Source organism: Hemiscyllium ocellatum, chromosome 7, assembly GCF_020745735.1.
Source record: "Hemiscyllium ocellatum isolate sHemOce1 chromosome 7, sHemOce1.pat.X.cur, whole genome shotgun sequence".
NCBI classification, from domain to species: Eukaryota; Metazoa; Chordata; class Chondrichthyes; order Orectolobiformes; family Hemiscylliidae; genus Hemiscyllium; species Hemiscyllium ocellatum.
In genome coordinates this window covers 99,753,205-99,773,630 of record NC_083407.1, presented here as the reverse complement: position 1 = coordinate 99,773,630, position 20,426 = coordinate 99,753,205, and the positions used below count along the sequence as shown (strand labels likewise).

The window sequence follows — 20,426 nt, the reverse complement described above, 5'->3', positions numbered from 1 at the left end:
GCACTTTCTCTGACTCAACGTCATTTCCTGCTATTGATTTGATTTAATTTCTTACTAATGAGATAATCCCACCCTCTGGCTCTCCTTTCAATAGGACGTGTATCCTTGGCTATACATTTTCTAACCCTGCTCTCCTTGCTGCCACGTCTCTGTGATGCCCACAACATCGCACCATAGGGGATACATTCCTACGAAGAGCAAGTATTGCAAAGTTTTTAGACAGGCTGAAGTGTAGAGGCTCCTTTAACTCTACCTCCTGTATCCCTCGATCTGCCTCACTTACAGACACTCCTTCCTGTCCCCTGTCCCCTGACCGCTGACCAAGTTCAATCCAAAGGTTGGAACTGCCTCCTGAAACACGGCATCCAGGTAACTCTTCCCCACTCCTGACGTGTCACAGTTTCTGAGCCGGAGTCCCTCGACTAACCAACATTTGATACACTATGAACCATTATGTGGGCCACCAGCTCCCACATCATGTAGTTACAGCTCATTGCCTGACCCTATTTTAATTACTTACTTATCAATTTGATTTGTAAAAATTCTGCTCTGTTTTTTAATTTGTAGACTGTAAATAATTCCCCTATTTACTTTCAGTCTGAAAGTAATCTCTAATAGATTATTACTAATTTGGCTATCATCAAATAATGCACTTCCCATGATGTCACTCTTTTCTGTTGAGCCTTTGATCATGGCCTTCAACTTATCCTATTTTTTAAAAAAACCTAAGAAACTATGAGCCAATTTTTTAAAAAGCACCTCTTCCCTTCTGCATTAAATTCCTATGCTGCCTCCAAATTCCCTGAACTACATCCTGTACTCACTTGAGCTATGTCTCATTCTGAATGTGATCTCTCCTTCCTGATTGTGCAAAGCTGACTGATCCTGATAATTGAACAGCCAGAATCCAGGTATAAAAACCTGTTTCTAGTCTTCACCTCTTCAAAACCTGTATTCTAGAACAAATCTTACATTTGCTGAATAAGTAGGTCAGGCCTACCCACCAATAACTTCTTGTAACACCTTCATCTTTACAAGGGATTCTGCAAGTTCAGCCAACTGTAGCCCCTTGAATTTGAGCTCCATCGAATAAGGACCATTTCTGACCATGCACTTTGGTCTCTCACAGAAATCATGTGAATTAACACCAATATCATTGACTATTAAATTATTTGTAGCTTTTTCTTTTGTGTTTTTTTTCTGTCTTCCCAGTGTGTGTAGATGTTTGCACCAGATATTCCTCACAGTTTGAATAAACTATACTTCTGTTTTAACCCTTCAATGTTTGCTGTAGGCCATTATTGTTTATGTTCAGAGGGTTTTGGGGGAAGCATCTTGCAAAGTTTGGGAGAAGATTTGTAGCTCGGGTGCTCGTTGTTGTGGTTCTGTTCACTGAGCTGGGAATTTGTGTCGCAAACGTTTTGTCCTCTGTCTAGATGACATCTTAAGTGCTTGGGAGCTTCCTGTGAAGCGCTTCTGTGATGTTTCCTCTGGCATTTATAGTGATTTGTACCTGCCGCCTCCGGTTGTCAGTGTTTTGTGCAGTCCTTGCATGGGATTTTGTACACTACATTGGTTTTGCTCATGCTGTGTATCGGGCCCTTTGTTCTGATGAGCTGTTGTCTGAGACTCTCATAGGACTACACTATGAAAACACTACATAGGACAAACAGGAAGACCGCTGACGATCCGCATCCACGAACACCAACTAGCCACGAAACGACACGACCAGCTATCCTTAGTAGCCACACACGCAGACGACAAACAACATGAATTCGACTGGGACAACAATACTATTATAGGGCAAGCCAAACAGAGAACAGCCGGGGAATTCCTAGAGGCATGGCACTCATCCAATGATTCTATCATCAAACACATCAACCTGGACCAGCCACTGCAGTGGACAGCTGGAACTGACAACCGGAAGCGGCAGGTACAAATCACTATAAATGCCAGAGGAAAGGTCACAGAAGTGCTTCACAGGAGGCTCCCAAGCACTGAGGATGTCACCTAGACAGGGGACGAAACGTCTGCAACATAAAGTCCCAGCTCCGTGAACAGAACCACAACAACGAAGCAACGAATACATCTCTTTATGAACACAAACAACAGAGAAGAATAAAATAATTAAATTCGTCTCTCCATCTTGTCTGTAACAGTTTAGCAAGTAATGAATCTCTAAAGCACAGTCCATGACTCAGCACAGTATTAGAGCTATTTAGCCAAATCTGAAACACCGTCGTGGATATAGTGTCGGAAAAGTGGCAGCCAATTATTGTACATCAACTGCCTATGAGCAGTAAAGTCATAATAGCAAAATAATCTATTTGTGATGCTTGTTGAGAAATGAATATTGGCGCTAGAAATATCAGCCTCGGTTTCTGTGGTTCCAAGCTCTTGGAAGCAGTGACTCTAAACCCCGATTAATCTCATTTTCTTCAAGGAGAGCAAACTCAGCTTTTCCAGCTTCTTACTGTCAGATCTGGCTGCCTGCAAATTAACTGCTGACTTTCCTCAACTACAAGTGATTCGCCTTCAAAATTATTTCATCAGCGGCGTCACTCTTTGGGAGATTTTAAAGGGGACTATACAAATGCAAATTCTTTCTATTTGACCTCCTATGAGGTCACCCCTCAGCCTCCGATCCTTCATGGAAAACAGCTCCAGTCTATTCAGTCTCTCCCTAAGCTCCAACCCTGGCAGCATCCTTGTAAATCTTTTCTGAACCCTTTCAAGTTTCACAACATGCTTCCAGTGGGAGGGAGACCAAAATTGTATGCAATAGTCCAACAGTGGCCTAACCAATGTCCTGTACAGTTGCAACATGACCTCCCAACTCCTGTACTCAATACTCTGACCAATAAAGGAAAGCATACCAAACTCCTCCTTCACTATCCTATCTACCTGCGACTCCACGTTCAAGGAGTTATGAACCTGCACTCCAAGGTCTCTTTGTTCAGCAACATTCCCTAGGACCTTACCATTAAGTGTATAAGTCCTGCTAAGATTTGCTTTCCCAAAATGCAGCACCTCACATTTATCTGAATTAAACTCCATCTGCCCACTTCTCAACCCATTGGCCTATCTGGTCCAGATCCTGTTATAATCTGAGGTAACCCTCTTCACTGTCCACTACACTTCCAATTTTGGTGTCATCTGCAAACTTCCTAACTATACTTCTTATGTTCACATCCAAATCATTTATATAAATGATGAAAAGTTGTGGACCCCACACCGATTCTTGTGGCACTCCACTGGTCACAGGCCTCCAGTCTGAAAAATAACCCTCCACCACCACCCTCTGTCTTTTATCTTTGAGCCAGTTCTGTATCCAAATGGCTAGTTCTCCCTGTAATCTTTGCTAACTAGTCTCCCATGGGGAACTTGTCGAACATCTTACTGAAGTCCATATAGATCACGTCCATCGCTCTGCCCTCATCGATCCTCTTCATGACTTCTTCATAAATCTCAATCAAGTTTGTGAGACAAGATTTCCCACGCACAAAGCCACATTGACTATCCCTATTCAGTCCTTGCCTTTCCAAATATGTGTCCATCCTAAACCTCAGGATTCCCTCCAACAACTTGCCCACCACTCAGGTCAGGCTCGCTGGTCTGTAGTGCCCTGCCTTGTCCTTACCGCCCTTCTTAAACAGTGGCACCACGTTTGCCAACCTCCAGTCTTCCGGCACCTCACCTGTGACTATCGATGATACAAATATCTCAGCAAGAGGCCCAGCAATCACTTCTCTAGCTTCCCACAGAGTTCTCGGGTACACCTGATCAAGTCCTGGGGATTTATCCACCTTTAACTGTTTCAAGACATCCAGCACTTTCTCCTCTGTAATAAGGACATTTTGCAAGATGTCACCATCTATTTCCCTACAGTCTATATCTTCCATATCCTTTTCCACAGTAAATACTGATGCAAAATACTCGTTAAGTATCTGCCGCATCTCCTGCGGCTCCACACAAAGGCCCCCTTGCTGATCTTTAAGGGGCCCTATTCTCTCCCTAGTTACTCTTTTGTCCTTGATGTATTTCTAAAAACCCTTTGGATTCTCCTTAATTCTATTTTGCTCTCCTGATTTCCCTCTTAAGTATACTCCTACTGCCTTTATTCTCTTCCAGGGATTCATTTGATCTATTTTGTCGATACTTGACTTATACTTCCTTCTTTTTCTTAACCAAACCCTCAATTTCTTTAGTCATCCAGCATTCCCTACACCTATCAGCCTTTCTCTTCACCCTAACAGGAATATACTCTCTCTGGACTCTCGTTTTCTCATTTCTGAAGGCATCCCTTTACCTGCGAACATCTGCGCCCAATCAGGTTTTGAAAGTTCTTGCCTAATATCATCAAAATTAGTCTTCCTCCGATTTAGAACTTCAACTTTTAGATCTGGTCTATCCTTTTCCATCACTATTTTAAAACGTGTAGAGTTATGATCGCTGGCCCCAAAGTGCTCCCCCACTGACACCTCAGTCACCTGCCCTGCCTTATTTCCCAAGAGTTGGTCAAGTTTTGCACCTTTTCCAGTAGGTATATCCACATACTGAATCAGAAAATTGTTTTGTACGCACTTAAGAAATTCCTTTCTATCTAAACCCTTCACACCTTGTTCTCTGCTTGGTCCCTGCCTGCCCTGACTGTTTGATTCACTCCTTTACCCAACTGTACCAGTCTCAGATTGATCTCTTTCCTCACTATCTCCCTGAGTCCCACCCCCACCTTACTAGTTTAAATCCTTCTGAGCAGCTCTAGCAAATTTCCCTGCCAGTATATTAGTCCACTTCCAATTCAGGTGCAATCCATCCTTCTCGGTTATTTCTACCCCCGAAGAGATACCAATGATCCAAAAATGTGAATCCTTCTCCCAAACCAGCTCCTCAGCCATGCATTCATCTGCTCTCTCCCCCTATTCCTGCCCTCACTAGCTCACAGCACCGGGAGTAATCCAGATATTACTACTCTCGAGGACCTCCTTTTGAAATTCTTGCCTAACTCTTTATGTTCTCCCTTCAGAATCTCATCCATTTTCCTTCCTATATCATTGGTTCCAATGTGGACAATGACCTCTTGCTGGCCCCTCTCCCCCGAGAGAACATTCTGCACCCTCTCTGAGACATCCTTGATCCTGGCACCTGGGAAGCAACACACTATTCTGATTTTTCGCTGCTGTCCACAGAAACATCTGTCTGTACCTTGGACTACAGAATCCCCTAACACAATTGATCTACCCGATATACCCCTTGTTGCATTAGGGCCAGACTAAATACCAGAAACTTGGATTCTCAGGGGAATGTAGCACGAACAGCTTACCACCTATATTTTCCAGAACAGTATACTTGTTTGAAATGGGGATAGCCACAGACGACTCCTGCACTAGCTGCCTACTTCTCTTACCTTTCCTGGAGTTAACCCATGTATGTGACTGTATCTGCATCTTTTCTCCCCTTTCTGTAACTGCCATCCGTCACATCCCCTTGCTCTTGTAAATTCCTTATTGCCTCTCACTGTCTCTCCAACTGATCTATTCGATCTGATAGGATTCGCTACCAACGGCACTTATTGCAGATAAAATCCTCAGTAACCCGTAAACTCTCCCTGAACTCTCACATCCAACAAGAAGAGCATATCACTGTACTAAAGGCCAGTTTTGCTTCTTTCAATATTCAGACCCAGAAAATAGCCCTGTCTTATTCCTCTACAAAACACTGCTCCAGACTAACTTGATACTTACGGCTTATATTTTTAACTTTAATCAAGAGACATATCTCAATGTGTTTCTTGAGATATACTCTACTCACTACTGCAGCCTTACTGTAAGGCCACACTTAAAGCTATTCACTCATCTGTTTCTGTGCTGTGACCTCTCCCAAACAGGTTCCTCCAAGATCAGTTGTGAATTTCACGGTTTGTTAATTTTCCCAGACACACACTGATGTTCAACGATACATGAATTCATTGAGCAAAGGCAGTAACACTGCTCTGTCAGTTAGCAGTGTGGGTTTCTCTCTCTCTTTCTCTCTCTCCTGCATTGTCCTCACCATATGTTTCCTTTGTCTGTTCCTCTGCCTTTTAAAACTGCTGTTGTTTTGACTGTTTTTCCCAAAATTCCAAAACAACGCAACAAAGACACGCACGAGAATTCCTAGAAGCATGGCATTCCAACCGGACCTCTATCAACAAACACATCGAGTTAGACCCCATCTACCACCCCCTGAGTTCACCACAGGAAATGACATCACCAACCCAAAGAAACCCAAACATATAAATAGAAAGCAGGAATTTTCAGCATTGCTTCGCATGAGGTCCACTGAAGATATAAAACAGTAATTACTGCTCCAGGAATTTGAAGAAATCACCTCCAGCACCTAAAATAGCTCCAAAAAGAAGCAGCCTGTTACAGCCAGAAATGTTTCCCGTCCTCAATCTTGGATTCCCAAGTGTGTTCCTGTGAATGATGGCTGATTTGATTTGATTTGATTTGATTTATTGTCATATGTACCTAAGCACAGTGAAAGGCTTTGTTTGTGAGTGGTACAGGCAGATCATAGTGAGCGAGGACATACAGATCAGAGGGTGAAAAAAAAACTTGGATAGCAGCGTACAGTTTCCTCCACACAGGCATGCACTAGGCAAGACCAATATTAACAAGACCAACTTAGAATTTCAGTTTAAAAGTGTAGTACAGTTATAAGAAATGTTAGAGTTAGATCCTGCTTTAGGAAGCTGGCAAGGAGTCGCCTGGTGTCAGCGCCATCTTAATTTATTAATCTTGGAATGCTGCTGATTTTCTCGATCTTTCCAGAGCTTTAATAGATCAGTCCAAAATTTGCTTCATATTTCAGGATTCCCACCAAAATTAAAGTGAACTACTCAGACCCCTTGGCATCATGGTAGCCCACAAACCCACCAACGCACTAAAACAGCAGCTAATGAACTTGAAAGACCTGATATAGACAATGAGCAAAACTAACGTCATTTATAAAATACCGTGCAAGGACTGTAACAAACACTACACTGGACAAACAGGCAGAAAACTAGCCACCAGGATGCATGAACACCAACTAGCCACAAAAAGACATGACCCTCTCTCACTAGTATCCTCACATACGGATGAGGAAGGACACCACTTCGACTGGGACAATACATCCATCTAGGAGAAGCCAAACAAAGACACACACGAGAATTCCTAGAAGTATGGCATTCCAATTGGAACTCTATCAACAAACACATCGAGTTAGACCCCATCTACTACCCCCTGAGTCCACCACAGGAAATGACATCACCAACCCAAAGAAACCAAAACATATAAATAGAAAGCAGGAATTTTCAGCGTTGCTTCACCTGAGGTCCACTGAAGATGTTACCTAGTCTGGAAATGAACCTTTCAGCTCAGCGGGCAAACCTACATCCAAAGTCTCAACCTAAGCTACAAATCTTCTCAACACCTGCTATTACAGTGAACAATTATGGGAAAAGACAGCAAATGTTCTGCCCCATTGTGCTGTCCCAACATTATCTTTACTCCCTTGAAGAGCTAAGATTTTGAGTCTAATATCACACTTTGTTAAATGAACTGCAATCCAATGGTCAGTATTTACACCTCATTGAAAGGACCAATTGACCGTCACAACCTCCAACTCAAGTTGGTGCCAAAGTTTTCAGAAGGCCTCGTTGGCTGAGAAAATGTTTCCAATTATTAAAGACTAAAGTTCACAAAAATAATTTCCAGCTATGTGTTGAATGTCAGATCCTGTTGGTCGGACGTCAGAGCGCAGGAGATAATTGCGAAGCGGCCTGTTCATAGTGGGGTCTCTGGTTAGTTGCTAACAGTGAATGGTGGCAAAATGGAGGACAGTTATAGTTTAGCATTTCCCAGGAGAGTCACCCACAACAAAAAATGTTCAGGAGTAATTTAATGATCACCAACATTGATACAAGCTGACAGCCCAGACAGAACTGCATTTGTCTATTCTTAACTTCATGTAAGGTTCCTATTAAATAGGGTACGCGATTGATGAAAATTATTCATTGTCGGGTCTTCAATTTTTCCTTTGATTTCTGAGGCAGGATGAAATTTGACTATGTGTACAGCAATTACTTTGCAATTTTTCTGCAATGGACAACAATAGAAATTCAATGGAAAATTGTAGCGTCACTCAAGGGATTATATGGACTAAATAGTTAGTGGGTCCAAACGCCGGTTGATATCCACTAAATTGAAATCTGTTCTGTGCCTAAATCAGAACAAGGCCATTTATTTCAGTAACTGAAAGAAGATCTTCAGAGTAAGTTATAGAACTGCATGCTTTGAATTAGTTGTAAGTAAGGTTTTGGAATTCATAATCAGGGAAAAAAAATTCATTGGGTTCTTGAAAAGATTTATATTATTGAACGAGAGGCCGCATGAATTTGTTAAAGGCAAACTAATTCTAATTGAATACTTTGATTATTTAACACATAGAGATGGAGGCAATGCTGTAGATCCTTACTGTATTGATCTTAAGAAAGTGTTTGACCATTTAATCATATTTAAGGTTGATTAACAAAAATAAGGCTAATAAAATAGGAGGATCACTATCCAGTTGGATTAAAAATAATTGATTTTAGGACTGAAAGCAGGAGTTATGGTAGATAATTGAGTCTTGAACTAGACCATATTACTCAGTGTATACACAAGGACACACATGCAATGTGTATACACAAACAGACACACGGTGTATAGACACACTCAGTGTATTTACACACACACACACACACACACACAGTGTACACACTTTCCCACAAACCTGGCATTTTAGAATACCGAAGCCTTGGGGGAAAACCCAGCTGCTCTTCTCTGGACAATGTGGAACAGAGCCCAGTTTAATTCTGAGTATTTTATGAGGCCACACTCAACAGCAGATGGCGGACTACTCCACCGGTTACACAAAAAAAGACTTTGGTCAAAAGTTTAATCCGCAGCCTCTTCAAATCGACACTTCGTGTGACTCAAAGTCATTTTATTTAAAAATAAAAACCTCACAGCGAGACATCTGGACCTGTTCTGTTGGCTGCTGGTATGTAATTGCCTTGTCAAGTTTTGTTTTTAGTGAGTTGTGTGCAGTGGTGGGAGCAGTGCCGTGGTTGTGTGGAGCTGGCTAAGAGACTGAACGCAGAGCAATGCAATTTCTGAAGCTGTGGGGACGTCTCCCAGTAGGGCTCCATGTTTTGATAATTTTCTTTTCTTAAATGTGCGGCCAAACCTGTCGCAGGTTGTACAAAGCTGCCGGAGGGCGTTCCTACTTTTGCCTGATATTTCTCAACCCCGTTAAATATTGACAGGTCTGCTTTGAATTTAATCAGGGCTAGGAGAGGAAAACCCTCATTAATCATTAGCCCTTCAGAAGGAATCGAACCCGGTGTGGCTTTAACTCTTATCTTGCAATCCATTTTACACCTGGTATAAAATAACTGAGGTTTTTATTTTTAAAAAGGCATTCGGAATCCTTTGTGAGCACCCACGGTTTATGAAATGTGATACCTGGGAATTCGATGGTGTGCAAATAGTTAAAAACTGATTAAAACAGCTCAGAGACAGGAACAGTTCCTGTGTACTTTGACTCATTTGGCAGTGAGTATAGATTGAGCCAAAACGTGCTACAGTGAGCCCTGACCTGGCAGGAGAAAGAAGTTTTCAAGTTGTGAAATGGCTTTAACCTCGGGCAGCTTGTGGGTGCTGGGATCCCTGCTGTTGCTATCCACATGCCAGTGGAGACTGTCTGAAGGTGGAGAGCTGCTGGTGGTGCCCGTGGATGGGAGTCACTGGCTAAACCTGAAAACCCTGATGGATGAACTCGGGAGAAGGGGCCACAATGTGCTGGTCGTGATCCCCGAGATCAATTTGAAAATGGGTCCATCGCCTCACTACACCACCAGGGTATTCCCAGTGCCCTACAGCAAGGATGATTTGCATAGCCTCAAGCCTGATATCGTTACCAACATGTCTTTCATCGAAAGAATCCGCACTGGTTTTGCAAAGACGATTAGTCTTCGCCAGTTGCTCATGAAGACCTGTGAGAGCCTGCTGTACAACAAGGAACTGATGCAGGAGTTGGCGGAGAGGAAATTTGATGCTTTGCTGACTGACCCCTTTGTACCATGTGGCGCCATCATTGCGGAGTATCTGTCCCTGCCCACGATCAATCTACTGCGAGGAGTCCCCTGCGGTTTGGACAGTTTAGCCATGCAGTGTCCCAGACCATTCTCCTACGTGCCGAGAATTTTCACCGGGAACACCGACCGAATGACCTTCCTCCAAAGGACTAAGAACGTGCTGGTTGGTTTAATGGACCCCCTGCTGTGCTGGTTCATCTACTCCCCTTTCGAAGAGCTGGCCCAGAGGTTCCTGCAGAAGGACGTGACCCTGATCCAACTCCTGAGTAACACCTCCATCTGGCTGATGCGTTACGACTTCACTTTTGAATCCCCGAGGCCCCTGATGCCAAACATGGTGCTAGTGGGTGGCATCAACTGCAAGGAGAGGAAACCTTTACCACAGGTAAGGGCACCATTGGCGTGGGTGAGGGGCACCACTCATATGAATGAGGAGCAACCTTTACCACAAGTAAGGGCTCCATTGGTGTGGGTGAGGGGCAATGTTTACCACAGGGAGGGGCAACACTGTGAGTGAGAGGAAGCTTTTTTTTAAATTGCAAACGTAGACTTTATTCATAAAAGGAAATCATTACGTACACACACAGTTTACAAATTCAGATTTTTTTCAGTCTTTACTTAGGGAGAAGAAAGCAAATATTAGGGGTCAGTTTCTCCGTACTTGCAACTAATCTGTAGGGATTTAGCTGAGGCCTCGGGAGGGTCAGATAACTGAATGGACCCCCAGTGTCCTTCAGCAGAAAGACCTCAGACGGTGGTCTTTCCCCACTCCACCTTGGCAGTATATGCCCCAATCTTCAGCACCTCAGCACATAGTCCTGGACCTGGGAACGTGCCAGTCTGTTACACTCAGTTGGGGTGAGGTAGGGGAGGGGTACCACTGAGGAACAGACACAAAGTTAGCAACTCGTCTAACGTTTTGTATGTTGTTTAGGTAAAAGGAAAGCATTTCTATTAACCATCGTCTCGAAGTAAAGCTCCCGCTTGTTATGTGGCAGGAATTTGAAGAGTTTGTGAACAGTTCTGGAGAGCACGGGATCGTGATCTTCTCCTTCGGGTCAATGGTGTCAGAAGTGCCCCGTGATATTGCAAATCGGATTGCAGCTGCCTTGAGCCGGATTCCTCAGAAGGTGAGTGTGTGGGAGTTCTGAAGTAGGCCCAGTTTGAAAACGTCATTTCTAGAGAAGGGCAAAGATCCTTTCAAGAAAACATGGTCAGCTGCAGCTTGACTGGCCTGGCTTGTGAGATCCCAGCCAGTGCTCAGACTAAAGCTGAGGGCTTCAAGACTCACAGCTAACACAGCCAGTGCAGTTCTGAAGGAGTGCCACATATCACGGACCTGGTATTTGATGTGGCAGGTTACATTGAAATCTGCACAGGCAGAGTTAAAGTATCCAATGGCATGTTGGAGAAAACTGAGTTCAACTCACCATGTGGGCGGCACAGTGGCACAGTGGCTAGCACTGCTGCCTCACAGCGCCAGAGACCTGGGTTCAATTCCCGACTCAGGCGACTGGCTGTGTGGAGTTTGCATGTTCTCCCCGTGTCTGCGTGGGTTTCCTCCGGGTGCTCCGGTTTCCTCCCACAGTCCAAAGATGTGCAGGTCAGGTGAATTGGCCATGCTAAATTACCCATAGTGTTAGGTTAGGGTGGGTTCCGCTTCGGCGGGTCGGTGTGGACTTGTTGGGCCGAAGGGCCTGTTTCCACTACTGTAAGTAGTCTAATCTAAGTAGTCTAGTCTAATCTAGTCATGTTTTGCCTGCAATGTCAGTCCCTCCACCACCAGGGTATTGTGGCAACAGTGTGGACCACACATGGGGGCTAGAGGTGCACCACAGTGACTCACTACAGCTCTCTCGACAGCAACTTCCAAACCCGCAAATTTCGCCACTTCATCAAAAGATGCACCCTAGGAGCAGAGCATATGGTCCGTGACATCTGTACCAGCTCTAACTAGGCTGTTCTTCCTTCTTTCATGGCAGGCAAGGCCAGCCCCGAAAACCCGTTCCCAGGGGTTGGTGGGAGCTGCCAGTACACAGGGAACTCGCACACTGTCGCTGGAAAGTGAGATCCGGGCTTTTGACCCAGTGACAGTGAAAGGCCAACGGGGGATAGTTTCAAGTCGGGGTGGTGGAAGGGGAACTTGCTGTTCATGTTCCCAACGCACCTGCTGCCTTGTCGTTCACAGCGGTCAAGGTCACAGGTTTGGAAGGCGTGGTCTAAAGAGGCTTGGTAAATTGCTGCAGTGCATCTTGTAGATGGTACACATACTACTGCCACTGTGCATGGGCAGAGAATTCTGAAGGTGGTAGATGTGGTTCCAGTCAAACAGATTCCTTTGTCCTGACTGGGGGTCAAGCTTCCTGAGTTTTGTTGGAATGCTGTCTTCTCCATAACCTGCAAATGCCTCCCTTCCTGTGCAACAAACTTAGTTTTAACTGGCACCTTATTTTTTTTAAAACAAACTGACACACTCAATAAAGCAGCACAATATAGATCTCAAATGCTGAAAGTTCACTCTATTATCGCAATCTCTGCAATGTCTGAGTCATCACTTGACTATGCGCATGAGTTGGTAAGTTTTATTTAAGATAACGTTGCACTATTATTTCAACGCATTATGCTGTAAGTAAAGTATACCAGTGATGTGTATACCCCTTGCATTACATTTCTATTACTTAATGTGTGAGGGACCTCTTGATCGACTGGAATATTGATCAACCGACAAATTTTTTAAACTTATTATTGAATGTGTTGATGTCTGGGGCTAAATTCCTCAGAAGGTGAGTGAGTGGAAACATTGAAGCTGTTTGGAGATATTTTCGAATCAACCATTCAGAGATGTTAGGGCAACACCTCTGGAGCAGGTAGGACTTGAACACAGGTCTCCCACCTCAGAAGTAGGGACACTACCATGAGAGCCCCTCCGAGCCGGTCTGTATGCTTATTTAAAAATTGATTTGTACTGGATAATGAATTTGTATTCAATTCAAATTATAAACCAACTTTAAATTGTCCAGGGAAATTATTTGCTCTGTTTCCACCACGTCCAAATCATTACCATTTGCTGCAAAACAAATGCTTGCTTACATCCTCCTTTGTGTCCCTTGGCCATCAGTTTATATCCGTAAGCCTTTGACTTTGTCTGTTCACCTACTGGGAACAGTTTTCCTTGGTCCACCTTATTTCAAACTGTTATTGTCAAGTTCACCTTTGTCAAATCTCCCCTCAGTCTCCTTTGTTCCAAGGAGCATCTATAAGCTAACCTCATACATCACATCTTTCACCCTTCGGGCCATCTTAGTAAATCTCCTATGCACTAAAATCCAAGGCATGGAGTACAAAAGCGAAGAGAATATGTTAAAACTTTATCCATCGCAGGTTAGGCCTCAGCTTTGACTGTTGTGTCCAGTTCTGCATACCACACATTTTTAAGGATTTGGAGGAAATGGGGAAGATCAAGTTACAGTGACCAGAAATGTCAATGATGTAGAGAGACAGGAGAAGCTGGGAAGAGGCAAGAGAACTGTGCTTGCTCTGCTTTGATGTTCATGAAAGATTTAATCAAGGACTTGAAGTCTCAGTGTTGCTAAAGACCAGAGGATTAAACACTGTTTGAGCAGAGTGCTGTTATTACCATTTCTAGTGAGAGATCTAATTCCAGTTCACACCTCACAAATGACCCACCCTCTCCCAATTATTCTTCCATTAGTATACAACTATCACCCACTCCTGTCAGTTACGTTTGACCTGAGACATCCCTGCCAGACTTTACTAAATAATAACTCAGTGATAGAAAAAAAAATTGATGATTTCAAGAGGAAATCAGATGAGTTCCTGAAGAAAGGCTCACGCCCGAAACGTCGATTCTCCTGCTCCTTGGATGCTGCCTGACCTGCTGCGCTTTTCCAGCAACACATTTTCAGCTCTGATCTCCAGCATCTGCAGTCCTCACTTTCTTCCTGAAGGAGATACACTTGCAGGGCTACAGTAATAGAATGGCAGAGTGAGACTGACTGGATTTATCCTCGCTTCCCCCCCTCCCCACCCCACCCCTCCCACCAACCCCGACACCAGAGAACTGACATGGATTTAATGGGCAGAATAGCCTCCATCAGTGCCATTGTGATTCCATGGCACTTATTCCGTTCCCAATTCACACTTTTTTTATGATCTCACCTTTTTGGTCCTTCCTGGTAACCCAGCCTTGTTGTCTCCTTTCTAAAAGGTCCTGTGGAGATACACTGGAGATCCTCCTGAAACACTGGCACCGAATACAAAATTGCTAGAGTGGCTTCCACAGAATGATCTGTTGGGTAAGATTATTACCTGGGCTTAACCAATATGATGTAAGATCTGTGACTTGTAATTTTATATCATTTTAATGTCATGTAGTGTAATAGTTGAGTTTTGCCGAAACCTATTTCTTAAACCAGTATGAGAATGTGTGCCTGGAGTGTTAATAGGAATTTGTTTGCAGTGAGAGTTTTGCATTGGACAGAGTTCACCATTGATTAGCATTAGCTTGCTTTCAGTTTAGAACTATCAGAAATTGATTCTCTTTTGCTTAGGGAAGAGCCCACAGTTTGGAAGGTTTTTTTTCAGTTCATAGAAGTTTTGATTCAATTTAGATGTGAGAACAGTTTCTCTTGGAGAAAGGAGTTAATTCAGAACTGTTAGGAATAAGTTACCTCAGTGCAAGGATTTCATTTTGGAAATTCCCGACCAGAAGTGTTTGGTTGGAACTCTAAATGGATTATTTGAAGCTGAGAAAGCCTAAGCTCAGTTGTGTGATGAATAAAGGAAAAGGCTATCAAACTCTCAAGACCAGGAGTTGAATGCAACAATTGAATGAATCAAACCTATAGATGCAACAGAGAAGGGAATCCTCTCTGGTGGTTTACGTACTGTAAAGTGATGGTGTTGGGATGGATGGGATTGGATTTTATTGTGGGTTTTTAAATCTTTCAAGTTATGTGAGAATAGTTTGGGCTTTTTTAATCATCGTTTTTGTAATGAACGTTTTTTTGTTAAAACCAAATCTGCAGTATTTGCATTGGTGGTCATTCACTGAAACACATTGTTAAATTTTTTTTAAAAAACAAAATATGGCCTATCAAGTCAGATTTCAGTCCGGGTATATAACCGCAATATCAGCTCGAATCAGAGCATCGATTAAACAATGGCAAGCTTGGTTAAATTAATATTTTACCAAATGGTTAATTGAGTCTTGGACTGTTCCAAGAATTGGTGCTGGAGTTTCTCTTGTTTTCCTTTCATGTACAATGAGTTAGATATGGAGACAAGTGGGCTGGTATTGGAGCTTGCCAATGATACCAACACCCTCAAGACATCCCAACGTGTTTAACCACACCTGTTGTAATTGTCATTGTAGGAAACGTGGTCACTAATGTGTGCACAGCAAGATCCCACAAGCAGTGGTGTGGTCTGCTGGTCACATGCTGGTCCCTATCCTTTGTACATTTTCCTAGTTATAACTAATCAGTGAAACAGCAATTTATTGTTCGCTGATGTCGTTTGAGGGTTAAATGGTGAGCAGAACTTCCTTGCTTTTCAGAACTGGTGCTTTTGGGATTTCCCACACAGATGCTTACCTGAGAGAGCTTTCGTTTAGTATCTCATCTGAAAGATGGTGCTCCCCAGTGAGGATTTTGTGCTCAACTCTCGAGATTGGGATCCGACCCACAACCTTTGGATTTAGGATGTTAGCCTAGAGTATCTCACATTGCAGTCAGACTCGATCTCAGTTGAGTAAGTGCTGGGATGTAGGCTGTTTCTCTCTGCACAAAAGCGGCCATATCTATTGAGTTTCTCCAGCACACTCTGGGCTTGTTTGTGTCTGACTTGCTTTTCCTTTACAATGTCTGACAGTCATCCAGTTCTCACTGGGTCAAACCGTTCACCATTTCTCTTCAATACACCAGGCAGCTGACTGGGGAAGATGAACCAATGAGCTGCCTGGTTTTAGACACTCTGCCTGATTCCTAAATTGGGAAAGTGCTGGTCAAATGGCCTCATGTTTTTCACTGGCCACCAGTTGGCCCAAAGACGTTTTGATGGAATTATTGAAAAAAACAATTGAGCAAGTGTTCGATTTCTGTCTCCCTCTTCTGTGTACCAGGACACCCGAAAACACGAGCCTTCCTCACACATGGAGGAATGAATGGACTCTATGAGGCTATCTGCAGTGGTGTGCCGTCTGTCATGTTACCATTATTTGGGGATCAAGGATATAATGTCGTTCAAATGGTCAACCGTGGTGCTGGGATTGAGCTAGACATAGAACAAATGAGCTCCGATGATCTAGTCAACGCGTTAAACATGGTCATCAACGATACCAGGTCAGTAAAATTAATTACCCCATTTCTTACCTTAAAACTGCCCTGAAAATGTGTTGCTGGAAAAGCGCAGCAGGTCAGGCAGCATCCAAGGAACAGGAGAATCGACGTTTCGGGCACAAGCCCTTCTTCAGGAATGAGGAAACTGACCCCCAATATCAACAACTTGTGTTTACATAGATTCTTTAACTTAGTACAACTTTGCACAATGCCTCACAGGAGTCTCAGCGCATACACGTCAGTTGAGCCACGCAACGTGATATCGGAAGATGTGAGCTAACATTGGTAGCCGAGGCGAGAGGGTTAGCATGGGAATTTCAGAGTTGAAGGCATAGGTAGCTGCAAAACCACTGGCAGAGCAGTGGACATCAGGGACGCACAAGAGTATTAGAGGGCTGTGGAGATTAGTGAGACAGAGAGGGGGTGAAGGTCAGGGAGGGATTTGAAAACTAGGTTGAGAAGTTTCAAGATGCTGTTCGACTGGGAGTTAATGTCAGTTAGTGAGTATGGAGGGGTGGGTGGAGTGGTGACTGGGGAATGGCACTTGCTGTCTGTTAGACTGCAGGGAGCAGGAGTTGTAGTTGAGTTCATGTTGCTGAGTGGGATGCCTAGCAAGGTTAGAGTTAACCAACACATGGAGGAAGGCTTCAATGAGCAGTGAAATGTGGTATGAATGAAGGCAGTGACATTAGGGGAGGAGGTAGGTGGTATTATGTTATGTTAAACTCTCTTGCTTAATGTAAACCAGCAGTACAGAAAAGATTTATCCCATGCAGCAATCAGTGAAAGTTTGCGAGGTCAAGGACTATTTAAAGTTAAAAAGTAACGACTTTATTTCTTAAAGTCTAACAGAGAATAATTAACTAACCGTGGGCGGCACGGTGGCACAGTGGTTAGCACTGCTGCCTCACCGCGCCAGAGACCTGAGTTCAATTCCCGCCTCAGGCAACTGTCTGTGTAGACTTTGCACATTCTCCCTGTGTCTGCGTGGGTTTCCTCCAGGTGCTCTGGTTTCCTCCCACAGTCCAAAGATGTCCAGGTCAGGTGAATTGGCCATGCTAAATTGCCCATAGTGTTAGGTGAAGGGGTAAATGTAGGGAAATGGGTCTTCGGTGGGTCGGTGTGGACTTGTTGGGCTGAAGGGCCTGTTTCCACACTGTAAGTAATCTAGTCTAATCTATTTACACAACACCAGGTTATAGTCCAACAGGTTTAATTGGAAGCACACTAGCTTTCGGAGCGACGCTCCTTCGTCGGGTGATCGTGAGCAGCACCCCGAAAGCTAGTGTGCTTCCAATTAAACCTGTTGGACTATAACCTGATGTTGTGTGAATTTTAACCTTGTACACCCCAGTCCAACACCAACATCTCCAAATCATAATCTATTTACAACTGCTTCCTCTCACCTACCTTTTACTTTCCCCTCAACGTAAATGATTTGGATGTGAGCATGAGGTACATCCTCATGAGTAAGCATGAGTAAGTTTGCAGATGACACCAAAATTGGTGGTGTAGTGGACAGCAAAGAGGGTTACCTCAGATTACGACAGGATCTGGACCAGATGGGCCAATGGGCTGAGATGTGGCAGATGGAGTTTAATTCAGATAAATGCGAGGGGCTGCATTTTGGGAAAGCAAATCTTAGCAGGACTTATACACTTAATGGTAAGGTCCTAGGGAGTGTTGCTGAACAAAGAGACCTTGGAGTGCAGGTTCATAGCTCCTTGAAAGTAGAGAGGCAGGTAAATATGATAGTGAAGAAGGCATTTGGTATGCTTTCCTTTATTGGTCAGAGTATTGAGTACAGGAGTTGGAATGTCATGTTGTGGCTGTACAGGACATTAGTTAGGCCACTGTTGGAATATTGCGTGCAATTCTGGTCTCCTTCCTATCGGAAAGATGTTGTGAAACTAGAAAGGGTTCAGAAAAGATTTACAAGGATGTTGCCAGGGTTGGAGGATTTGAGCTATAGGGAGAGGCTGAACAGGCTGAGACTGTTTTCCCTGGAGCATCGGAGACTGAGGGGTGACCTTATAGAGGTTTACAAAATTATGAGGGTAAAAAGGCAAAGTCTTTACCCTGGGGTCAGGGAGTCCAGAAGTAGGGGGCATAGGTTTAGGTGAGAGGGGAAAGATATAAAAGAGACCTATGGGGCAACTTTCTCACACAGAGAGTGGTACGGGTATGGAATGAGCTGCCAGAGAATGTGGTGGAGGCCGGTACAATTGCAACATTTAAGAGGCATTTGGATGGATAGATGAATAGGAAGGGTTTGGAGGGATATAGGCCGGGTGCTGGCAGGTGGGACTAGATTGGGTTGGGATATCCGGTCGGCATGGACAGGTTGGACTGAAGGGTCTGTTTCCATGCTGTACATCTCTATGACTCTAATACTAGTCCTATAAACGCCCCCCCCCCCCAACAATTAAGATTTACAAAAAAAAAAGTCTTCTCTCAAAACCAGGCAACTTTCATTTTCTCTGTATTTCGCTCTTCTTTCCTTCTCCTTGGAGATACTGCATCGCAGATTACTGATCAATAAAGGTACCTTTTAAGAGAGCTATTCTCTGGATTTTCCTGCTCCTCAGATACTACCTGACCTGCTGTGCTTTTCCAGCACCACACTCCCATTATCTCGAAGGCTATGAGTGAAAAGCTGGAAAACAGGATGAGTGTAGTCAGATCTTTCTTCACCAACAAATGAGCCGAATCTGCGTTATAAATTACCAATATAATAGCTTAATGTCAGCCATGGCACTTGTGTGCCTATGAATGTAATGTTTCTACGTAGTAACTAGCTGTAATGAACCTCTGCTGGATTCTGCAGTTGCGTGGTATCTGGGTCCAGATTCTTCCATTGAAAAGGGGAACTAAAGCTCTGCAGCATCTGGTAAAATGTTCTGCAAACCCAGCCTCCAGAGTGCTCTGGAGTAGAGAATTCTGAAGGAAATCTTCCTCGTCCTCATCTGAAACAAGTGACCCCGCTCTGCAGGAAGTGGGCTTTCGAGAAATCCCCATGACGAGAAAGATCCTTTCAGCTTGACCAAGTTCAGAAGGACACTTGCTTGCAATTTTCACTTTGCCTTCGTTATTCCTCAACCTAGAGCTCACTCATCACTTTCTCACCGTGTTGCTGCCCAGTTACAATTAATCTTGTCTTTCTTTTCCTGCCTTAGATACAGGGAAACCATGATGACATTGTCTTCACTGCACAAGGACTTCAGCTTGCATCCTTTGGACCTCTCTGTCTATTGGGTGGAATTTGTGATGCGGCACAAAGGGGCGGAGCATTTACGATCTGCGGCTCATGAGCTGAACTGGATCCAGTATCACAGCCTGGACGTGATCGGCATGCTCCTGGTCACTGTGCTGGTCTTCGTGTGGATGCTGGCTAAGTGTTGCTGCTACTGCTGCAGGAGATGTTTCTGTGGAACACGCAGTCGGAGGAAGAGGAAACCGGATTAGAGTGCTCGCTAACAATTCCTGGAAGTGTCTCTGCAAACTGGTGAAGGGGTGAAATTATCCAAGTAAAACAAACCTCAGCCTGTGCTTCCCAGTGCATGTACGTTAGCAGAGAGAGAGAGAGGATAATGTGTATCACTTGTATTCTGTGCACTCTAATTCTTTGCTCTTTGTGCCAGACAGGTATGTCGGGATTTGAATGACCTGCAAATGACTTTCATGGTTTCAATTTGAACTTAAATGTGACGGGGATTAATTAAAAAGTTTTTTTTTGTTGAGTAACTGATTAAACCATTATTTTTTGACTATTAATATTCATTCAACTTTACACAACACTTGACTGGAATTGTGGGCTTGCATCACGATTTAGATAACTGCGAGGCAACATTTACACATCGGGAGTTGCTAATGTTTCCAGGTCCTAAACTGAGGTGGGGGGG

General features: G+C 43.8%; 1 protein-coding gene across 2 annotated transcripts; it reads left to right on the top strand.

The window, feature by feature from the left end:
* The first annotated feature begins 8,823 nt into the window (after nucleotides 1–8,823).
* On the top strand, nucleotides 8,824–20,277 carry LOC132817239 (UDP-glucuronosyltransferase 1A1-like). Of its 2 annotated transcripts, XM_060827585.1 has the most exons (6): nucleotides 8,824–9,069; nucleotides 9,487–10,550; nucleotides 11,164–11,295; nucleotides 14,394–14,481; nucleotides 16,308–16,527; nucleotides 19,701–20,277. In XM_060827585.1, the coding sequence occupies exons 2-6, from the start codon at nucleotides 9,699–9,701 to the stop codon at nucleotides 19,987–19,989; spliced, it is 1,581 nt and encodes a 526-aa protein (XP_060683568.1). In that variant the 5' UTR covers nucleotides 8,824–9,069; nucleotides 9,487–9,698; the 3' UTR covers nucleotides 19,990–20,277. The 2 variants fall into 2 exon arrangements, with proteins under 2 accessions (XP_060683568.1, XP_060683567.1); XM_060827584.1 differs by lacking the exon at nucleotides 8,824–9,069 and having other exon boundaries at nucleotides 9,091–10,550.
* The last annotated feature ends 149 nt before the right edge of the window (nucleotides 20,278–20,426 follow it).